The following is a 10,263-nucleotide window of genomic DNA, read 5'->3' as shown; positions in this document are numbered from 1 at the left end:
GGATGAGGGTGAGGGTTAGGGTTTGGGTTAGGGTAATAATTGTGGTAAGGACTTTGGGAACATCGGTAAAAGGGAACATCGGTATTGGGGAACATAGTCATGCACCCCTTGACAATGTGTATTTGAACAAGAATTTAAGTTGTCCAGAGTCCAGTCGTCAATGGATCCAGTGTCAATGGGTCCAGTGTCAATGTTATTCCATCAGACTGGGCTTGATTTATTATACGGAGAGCTACTTCTAGCGCCGTGGCGAAATCAAACTTTTAACGCATGGGAACAAACTCCAAAATCCAGTCTTGGGAGAAAACTACGAAGTTTCAGTCTTGTACATTTGTGCAGTAATTTGTGATAATGTATTGGTGCAATAAACATGTTTTGAATTTTACGATCCCATGTAATTTTAGCTACGCGTGATCTCAACCTTGACGGATATCTCATTGAAAACATAGAGTTAACTTTGGGGAATTTTATAACAACTCCTGCTTTTGATGAACGTCACCAGACCATACCACAATAAGGCGTTATTTGAATCTGAGGCTGGATGCGTTAGTTTTTTTCCCCCAGGACTGCTAGGGGCAATGTCATGAATAATTCGGTTTTCCTTTGAATCATTGCAAGACATAGCCTTTTGTTCTCTTTGCCCTTTAAATTCATATTATCACAACGATAAGTTTGAAGAAGGAAAAGAGTCGATGAAAATGAGCATCGACGACGTGCATTCGAACCAGGGATCTTTTTGTCATAGCTCATCTCGCTATCCACTATAGGCTGCCGTGTGATAGCTAGACGACAACCGTTCTTAAAATGGCTTTAATGTAACTTGTTGACTAAATAAAATCAATGTTGTTCATGTCATTGTTCTGCTCTCATGAATAAACATTATTCATTATCGAAAGTACTGAATTATTGATGATTTGGCCCTAACTATCCCCGGAATAACAATTACGCAGCGTGAATAGATAAAATACCACCAAATCATAAAACAAGAGGGCGCTTTCCTAATTTGATGCTGGGTACATACAATGTTCATTCATCAGAAACTAGGTTTCATTTTGAAAACAAAAGTGCAAAACGAAAATGGATTTCACTGGCTGCGATTAAGTTGGATGGGAAGAGGGGACAGGTAGGTGGACAAAAAGAAAGAAACAAATCGTTTAATAATGAAAAATGCTTCAGCGTGGTCCACATGCAGAAAAAGCGGTAAAATATTTTTTTGGGTGGAGATGAGATACTGAAAGAGGGCGCTATTTCTTATTCGTAGGCAGAATTATAAGCATTCAAGGTTGGACCCTATCTGGGAGTGGCAGTGGTTCCCCCCCCCCCCCCCACGACTGACCCGTGACTTCAGTATAATAGTAGATTTTTTTGCTGCGTTTAACCAAAGTTTATCGACGCTGATGAACGCTTCAATTTCTCTAAATATCCAACAGGCATGTGTTGCCCATCATACCCAACCTTTAGGCAAACTTTTAATCAAATAAACAGATTCTGAGTCATCGTTTTACCAAAAGATCACACCCCTCTAAATGTGCTACACGAGAGAGATCTGCTACGGCGTAGGGTATGTTGCCGGAAACGCAGCAGTACACCAAGGTTCCCCTGCGGAATCTTCTGCTGCTAGAATTTGGACGTGACATCTACGAGCTTCTGCATCAGTTCGGTATGTTTTTCTGCCATGGTAAGCTGAGATTATGTTGACAGGCGCATTTCTGAAACTACCCAGGGTCGGAAGAACAGCTTCCTTTGAAGCATGAAACTTGGTGTCATCAGTTCCTAAGAGGGATGTAACAAAACGCAAAATCCTCACTTATGTAAACGGTTGTCTTTTCTTCCCGGAGTTGCACTGGTTGTTGATCATGCTAAGAGCGAACAGCATTATTCTCGTCGATACATGGAACCAATTCAACTTACAAGTTTCTCAACGTGTCTCATCAGGTCGGATGTCTAAAGCAACTTTATTACCACCCTTCTGATTTCAGATGCTAGCCGATCCACGGAGAATCCAACCCAACTTTATAAGATTGGCTACCGGCGCCCCGATAGGGCCGAACCAAATAAGTGATCTTGAGAGATGAGGTCGACGTGATCTGAGCCCATAGCTCAAGCTTTATCAACCGGAAGCAGTGGCCAGTCACGGAGATGTAGGTACCGATCCTGCAGTGTCTTGACCGAATAAGTGCATTGGGGAGAGGCAAAGTTTACGAGCAGCAGTGTCATTACATGTATCAAGTGAGGATTTGACATACGGCTGACACAGACAGATACGGATTGACCGTAGATGCATTAGTCTCTGGTGTTCCGCGGAGCATAAGCTGATGGGCTGCATCTTGAGGTAACATGTCATCTTTCAACTACACCTTAACTCCCTACAAATTGAATGGATAACTCTGATTGGTTGTCATTTGGCCATCTCTATGAAAACGTAGTGTGTATGCAATTCGCTGTGCGCATGAGTGAATAACCGTCCAAATGTATTACTTGTCAAGTCGTTGGACATGCAGAGGCTAGGAATTAATGTAAACATGATACACAGCGAGTATAGACAAAATACAAATTTCTAACGACTTGTCTTCAAGTCTACGGAAGTCTACGCGAGCCGATTAGGTCAGTAATTATCCAAAATTTGACCGTCATCTTGACCTTGAGATTCTGACCATTCGGCGGGCGCCCTCCATGTATTGGGTTGTCTGTAACCCGTACGGTTGTTATATTACAAAAAAAATCAGTAAAATTGACCAATCATCCAGTGGCGTAAATCTGTGCCGGCTAGTGGAGGGGATGAGGGATGACCAAAATCCTAAAAAAAATTGCCTGGCCGTGGCAATTTGAAAAGCGAATGGGGGGGGGGGGGGAATGGACACCAATTGCACTAGTATGTGTTATATTTTCAGGATATAGATGTATATCAATATGTATACTGGCGCTTACGTTAAAACGGCGTATTTTAAAAGCTTTTGTTTTTTTGTCTCTCCTTTTTAGTGTGATTGAAAACATGTTGGTTATCGGGATGTTCTAAAATACATCGAAATCCCCATTTTAGTTTTCGCATCACGAAGAAGTGGGGGATGATTCAATAGCCCACCCCCTGGTCGAAAAGTCCCTGCAATCAACAACTTAGTCCATTATTTCTGCTCGAAATACGTCACAGTTTTAAAAATCGACTCCGATTGGCTGGGGCGCGGAGTCGCATATAATCTGCATTGCTCAGATGATATCAGACGTTGGATACGGAGAAAGCTGCGTTGGATGGACAACGGGTGATATTGGAATCAGACTATATAGGGTGGGATTGGAGGGGTCCTCATTGATTCGCACTGCAAGTTTCCGGTTTTTTCCCCTGTATCTACGACTACCAAACTGAAACTGGAACTTTTGAGGTGAGGAGAACGTTTGAAAATTTAGCAAGAAACTCATTTCGACTAAGAGGTTTCTGTGCCCAGCTCTGTTGACAAAGCTGTTTGAAATACAGCAATTAAGCCTAAAACAATTGTTCGACAACAATTAGACGACGTGGACTTTGGCCGATTATTAGGGAGAACTTAAAAGAGGAAGTAAGTTTTAGTTTTCCAATTATCAACTATGTAATTGCATGTCATTGCATTAGCGGCCGGATCGGTTTCGGGGCTTTGTGCACATTAGGTAAACTGCCATTTTACTATAGCAAATACCCTTACATTTTGTGTGTTTGTTAACCAATGATGGGAAATAAGGGAAATTCCAATAATATGTTGATTTGTGTCTGACGTTGATCGTTTTAATCATGTTTGGTTTACCTTTTCAAGTGGATAGTTAATGATAATAACGAATTTACGGGACACGATATATTACATTAATAGCGAGAAATATGCGGCAATAAAAAAAATAATAAATAGGCCTACACTCGGAATAAAATTTGCGACGCCTACACGGTTCTATTTGTTTTGTTTTGAAATGCTGGCTGTCGTGACCGGCAACACTTATTTCCTGGATGGTTTTCTCGTTCAGTGTGACAAACTGTACATATCTTAATGACTAGACTGTGGTATGACCAGACAGCTTCAGGCCAAGTCTGAATTGGTTTTGGCATGGACTTGTATTTCCGTACTTGGTTTGCCCCAAACAGTTCGTTCTGTTGTCGACGGCATTATAACGTACGACTGGTGAAACAGTAGGCCTAAGACTGACTGCCCAGTGTCTGTAACACTTTACCAAACCCCGATCATTTGAACTCCACCATGGCTCAGAATTTTGAAGATCAAAATGTAACCACTACTTCCACCAGTGAGCCAACTTCTGAACTTCACCCGTACGGCGTTTTGGTGTTTGCAGCCTGCGCGTGGGTCATCGTAGCTGTTTTGGGTATAACAGGCAACACTATGGTTATTCTAGCTGCGATTCTCAGTAAGCACGTCCGGACGACTACTAATGTCCTGGTGGTCAACCTGAGTGTGGCTGATCTATGGACTTGCTTGTCTCTGCCTTGGTCAAGCGTGGCCTTGCTGAGTAATGGTACCTGGCCTCTGGCTAGCGAGATCCCGTGCCAAATAGCGGCGTTCATGTGGCACACCGGTCTAGGAGTTAGCCTGTACAACCTGGCTTTCATTGCATTGAATCGTCTTGTCAAGATAACTTGCCCATTGGCCACCTACAATCGCATCTTCTCACCTCGCAAGATGGCATGCATTGTAGCTCTATCCTGGCTCATCCCGATCTTCGTTATCATCTTTCCACTCACTATCGGTGTGGGGAGCTTAGGTCTTGATCTCAGAGACGATACCTGTACAGATGATGACTTACATCCTCGTGCTGATGACTACAACCTGGCCCAAACCATCGGATTCTACCCGATCCCTATGACCACTGTCGTCGTCAGCTATCTCGTCATCTATATCCATGTCAGGCGACACTTCAGCAAACAACTCTCCAAGACACATAACAAGGACACAGCCACTGATGCCGTACAGCCCAATGCAACCAGTATGACATCCATATCAACTACCGGTACTTCAGCTGAGATTCTCGAGGAACGCGAGGAGCGTAAAGGTGCCGCAAGAAAGCGCAAAATCAGCCGTCAGCAGCTCCAGATTACCAAGAACCTCTTCTGGGTCTTCTGCGCGTTCACACTCTGCATCTCGCCGTACTACATCTCACTCTTCTTTGCTAACAGTGATGTGCTCGCTCTGTACGGCGCTACCATCTTGATCTGCAACAGTTGTGTTAATCCCATCATTTATGGAGTCAAACACCCCCAGTTTAAGAAGGTACTCCGGCCGATGTTGTGGTGTAAGTGGAAGAAAATACCACAGCCGTCTGAGACACTTCAAGCGATCCTCTCAATACGCCAGAGAGAGAACACTTGACAATTTGAGAACAATCTCTGCTTACTTTGTAAACACCTCGCTCAGTAAATAAATGGCGCTATTTAGGCCTAAGCAAAGTACATACTATAGTGTGCCAAGTAATACCCAACAAAATGTTCTTTTATGACATTTAAGCTGCATATAATGACGGCTGTTTAGCAACTTTTGTTTCCTTTAGCAATTACTGGGACTTGTCACTACTTGTCCTTATTGGCCTCTGTATAATCAATTACCGGCAATGCCTGATAAAGTGCATGTATAATCAACACTTAGTCTTACCATTATTTTGAGGATATTACTGGATTAATTCATCGGGATTAATTTGCTTATAACCTTGTATTTTGCAATTTAGTGACCCGTTATCCTGTTATTTGTAGATTATTTTGTTGCATGTATCATTAATTTTATAAAATTGCGGGAGTGCTAAATGAATTGCTCTTAGTACAGATGAGATTTAAAGGATTTCATGGTGAATTGGTAATAACAAGTTAAGTTGTGGCAAAATGTGGCAAAATCTCTCAGTTGGGAGTACGTGTGCTTCTGAAAAGAATGGGAAAGTACTCAACTGTTCGGACTGTATGCTGTGCCCTACATCAGAAGACTATCGCCAGGAGACTGTCTCGTGACGACGGGCAGAGCATACTGTCTGAAACAACTTACCTTTGTCTAATAAATGTATTTTTTCCACGGTTCACGCCAATTGTCAAACGGGTTGTGTCAAATGTTTGCAGTATCTTCTATAAATCTTTTTCTCCAAGACAAATCTTCTTCCACGCACTACGTCCCTTGACTGTGTAAAGCCATCCATGTTGGAGAAAATAGGAAGGATTTGTATGAATTGATAACAACACCCGCCTTGGCGATTTAATTGTCTTTATTAGGCAGAGTGGAGGAGTTGCAATGCAGGCCGAAAAGACCAAGAAGCAAACATTGAGCCGTTGATCTCTTCGAACACTCGTGAAGTATTAGTTCGGCTTGTTTATGTACAGAAAGAGAAACAGTGGGCATAGTATCGTGTCATGTGATAGTCCTGATTCAAGTTCAACATGGACTGGTTTGGAGGATTTCTCCCAAGCGTTTGTTGGGCACTGTATCGAACGCTTTGGAAAAATCTTGTGCCAAAACGTTAACCTGCTTTAATTTATAAAAGGAAAGTGCCATTTTGTATGAACACTTGAATTTCAAGGCAGGACTCATTCATTGCGTGACGATATTGATCCACTTCTAAAATCTTTGTGAAGTGGATTACTTGACTAAACGAAGGCTTCTTGCAAGCATGGCGGGTTGTTTTGTTGCCTGGTCTCTTGTCTCTCGACCAAAATAGTTGTTGACTGCCACGTTTGGGATGGCTGTTGAGTCTCCAGTATTAGTCTAGTTGAGTTGTGGTGGAAACATTAGGAGGGCGCTATTTGGTCTGGGTAAATACAACAAACTTTACCCTAATCAAACAGCGCCCTCACATTGTGTCTGCCAAATCTCAAATAGGCTATTTGTGTACGAAGTCCTTATTATTTACAAGTAAACAAATTATATTTGGCAAGTTTATAATTGTCGGTGTTCACTGATTTTGCGTGAATGTTATAATTGTGCTTTCTGTGTAAATGTGTTACTTCTCGTACTTTGTCATAGTGTCAGGTGTGGTGTGTTCTATTTTTCATTGTACACGTGTACTACCGTGAGCCAGAGGGAGGCAATTCTTGCGACTACTGGACGATTCCTCGGGCGTTTGACAAAGGACGATACTCGGGTAAGAGCTGGGTTAACTTATTCCAGAGAATTTATGTAGACAACTCATGGATATGTTTAGGACCGAATTATGATATCTATTGAGTTCGCTTAGTAAAATCATTAACTAAACAAAGAAAATGTGGCTTGCCATTTAAGGTTTTGTTTTCATATATTACAAATTCATCATGAACATGGTCTTTTACTTTTGCAATCTCGTTCCCATAGTGTATTTTCAACTTGATTGCGATACAATCCCCGGGATGATGACTTCCTTTATACTGATTCGATCCCGCGATTCCAAGGGAAAGACTTATGCCGTGTTCTCTGCGATGTTATTTCCATCGTGTATTACGTGCTTTTAATTTTACGCTGCTTGGAATTCTTCCTACAATACAAACTACTCTCCCTTATCCAGTTTGCTTATTATCATAATACCAACATGCTGGATGGGTAATATTATGACGTTACAATTTTGTTCTCCGATCGACACTGGACTTGATTCATCGCGATAATGCGACCTCTACCGCCGTTAGTTTGATCTCGCTGCCAGGGACCGGCTGAAATAGGGGGGAAAAGTACAAATCCAGTTTTGAAACAAGACTATGAAGTATCAGTCTTCTACATTTGCTCAATAATTTGTTATAATGACTTAATGCAACAAACGTGTTTCTGAATTTCGAGATTCCGTTGCGATTTTAGCTTTTATGAACTCATCTTCACAAACATCTCATTGCCAGGCTTTTGATTAAAAATGTGAAGTTTACTTTAAAGGATTCTTGTAACGACTCCAGCTTGACGAGGGCCCCAAGATCCATATCATAGGAGGGCGTTTACTGAATTTGAGTCTGGGTACATGAAATCTTCATTCATAAGAAAATCAGTGGCGATTGCATGGGGGCTAGACCCCCCCCCCAAAAAAAAAATTCCATTAAAAAATTTCATTTATCAAAATGTGAGAATGTGACTTATACGCGAATGGTCTCCCCCTCTATAAATATTCGTGAGAAGCGTACATTTGTACACGTTTGGTTAATACAGTGTGCCTGATTGTAAAATTTTATCAGCGCTCAGTATTAAAAATATGGCACGAACCCCTCCCCTATTGATTTTCATGGGCCTAAGTGTCCGGAGAAAATAACGGGTCTACATTTCAGCACGGCTCCCTGAAAAAAAATATGGATTCACCCTACTAGCCCCCCCCCCCCCCTTAAAAAAAAATAATGGCTCTGGAACCGCGCCTGCAGAAAATAGGTTTTTGGACAACGAAGTATAACAAAGCACCAACAGAAAATTGATTTCATTGGCTGACAGTTAAATTGGACGAGAGGAGGGGACAGGTGGGCAAATAAAGACAAAACAAGTTCACTTATTATTTTTAAAAAATGCTTCAGTGTGGTCTACAGGCAGACAGGGCTGTAACTATGCTTATGGAGGAGATGGGATTCTGAAAGAGGGCGCTATTACTTATTCGTAGGCTGAAACTTCATGCAATTCAGCATGCAAGGGATGGACCTCATCGGTGGGAGGGGGTGTGGGGTGTATTGATGGAGTGGTTAATCCCCCCCACGACTGAGCCGTGTTCAATACTAACATGATTGGAATATCCTAAATATGAATTGATCTGAGTGTATGTAATCACTATTGGACGTTTTATTCCATACCCCTTTATGCGCCGATTACACCTCCCCCCCCCCCCTTTGAAATGTCTTGGACATCGAAACCCCAGTCATACCCTTTGGAAAATATTAGATCCACTCCATTGATGCACATGGAGCAATGGAGTACAACAAGTAGTGATTATTAGCCCACTCTTTAAAAATAATCTATTCTGTATCCAGAGGGTGGGGGTGTCCTTTCGAGTGGCATGTGATAGTCCTGATTCCAGTTCAACATGGACTGGTTTGGAGAATTTCTCCCAAGCGTTTGTGGGGACTGTATCGAACGCTTTGGAAAAATCTAGTGTCAAACCGTTTACTTGCTTAAATTTATAAAAGGAAAGTGCCATTTATATGAACACTTGAATTTCAAGGCACGCCTCATTCATTGCGTAACGATATTTATCCACCTTTAAAATCTTTGTGAAGTGGATTACTTGACTAAACGAAGGCTTCTTGCAAGCATGGCGGGTTGTTTTGTTGCCTGGTCTCTTGTCTCCCGACAAAAATAGTTGTTGACTGCCACGTTTGGGATGGCTGTTGAGTCTCCAGTATTATAGCCTAGTTGAGTTGTGGTGGAAACATTAGGAGGGCGCTATTTGGTCTGGGTAAATACTAAAGACTTTACCGTAATCAAACAGCGCCCTCATATCGTCACCGACACCACGAACTGACACCCAGTGATCAGCGTTGCAGAAATACAAATCGGAGAAAAACGCTTTTAAAGGTTTGACACGAATTTACTCAGTAAAATAATCCATCTATCTTAGAGGTTTTGGTATCACTTAACGTAAAAATGCTTAAACTACTCAATTATAAACGTTATATTGTGAAAATCTGCATAGTTAATTAGCAATTAAATGATTAAGATGGGTGTAAGTTCGTGAAAACCAAAATGTACGTGTTTTCGGAGAGTGCGCGCATGTAATAGCGTTAGTGAGTGTCAGTTCGTCAAAACCAAAATTGACGCGTTTTGGGAGAGTGCGCGCACACACTGCGCATGCGTGCGCGCACTCTCCCAAAACGCGTTAATTTTGGTTTTCACGAACTGACACTCACTAATGCTATTGCATGCGCGCACTCTGCGAAAACACGTACATTTTGGTTTTCACGAACTGACACCCTGTGCAGGGTCACTTCGTGGTAACCAAAAATACCAGAATTGACCATTTTCTTGAAAATTCACTAGTAAAATTCACATAATATTTTAGATGATTTCAGCAATTTTAACTTCGTCATGTTAAACGTCATGATACAAACTGCTTATATGTGCAAAAAAAGAAAATTTTAATTTTTAATTTTTTTTGTACACGTGATGCAGAGAGTGTCAGTTCGTGGTGTTGGTGACGATATTGTGTCTGCCAAATCTCAAATAGGCTATTTGTGAAGCAAGTGCTTATTATTGACAAGTAACAATTTATATTTGGCAAGTTTGTAATTTTCAGTGTTCACTGACTTTGCGTGAATTTTATAATTTTGCTTTCTGTGTGTATGTGTTACTTCTCGTTTTTTTGTCATAGTGCCAGGTGTGTTGTATTTTA

At 41.5% G+C, this 10,263-nt stretch overlaps 1 protein-coding gene across 1 annotated transcript; it reads left to right on the top strand.

The window, feature by feature from the left end:
* Positions 1-1,563: 1,563 nt before the first annotated feature.
* LOC119724851 (G-protein coupled receptor moody-like) lies at positions 1,564-5,339 on the top strand. Its single transcript, XM_038196164.1, has 3 exons — positions 1,564-1,660; positions 1,980-2,058; positions 4,172-5,339. The coding sequence occupies exons 1-3, from the start codon at positions 1,564-1,566 to the stop codon at positions 5,337-5,339; spliced, it is 1,344 nt and encodes a 447-aa protein (XP_038052092.1).
* The last annotated feature ends 4,924 nt before the right edge of the window (positions 5,340-10,263 follow it).

Source organism: Patiria miniata, unplaced genomic scaffold (assembly GCF_015706575.1).
Source record: "Patiria miniata isolate m_02_andy unplaced genomic scaffold, ASM1570657v1 HiC_scaffold_1, whole genome shotgun sequence".
Classification (NCBI taxonomy): Eukaryota; Metazoa; Echinodermata; class Asteroidea; order Valvatida; family Asterinidae; genus Patiria; species Patiria miniata.
This window is presented reverse-complemented; position numbering and strand designations above follow the sequence as displayed.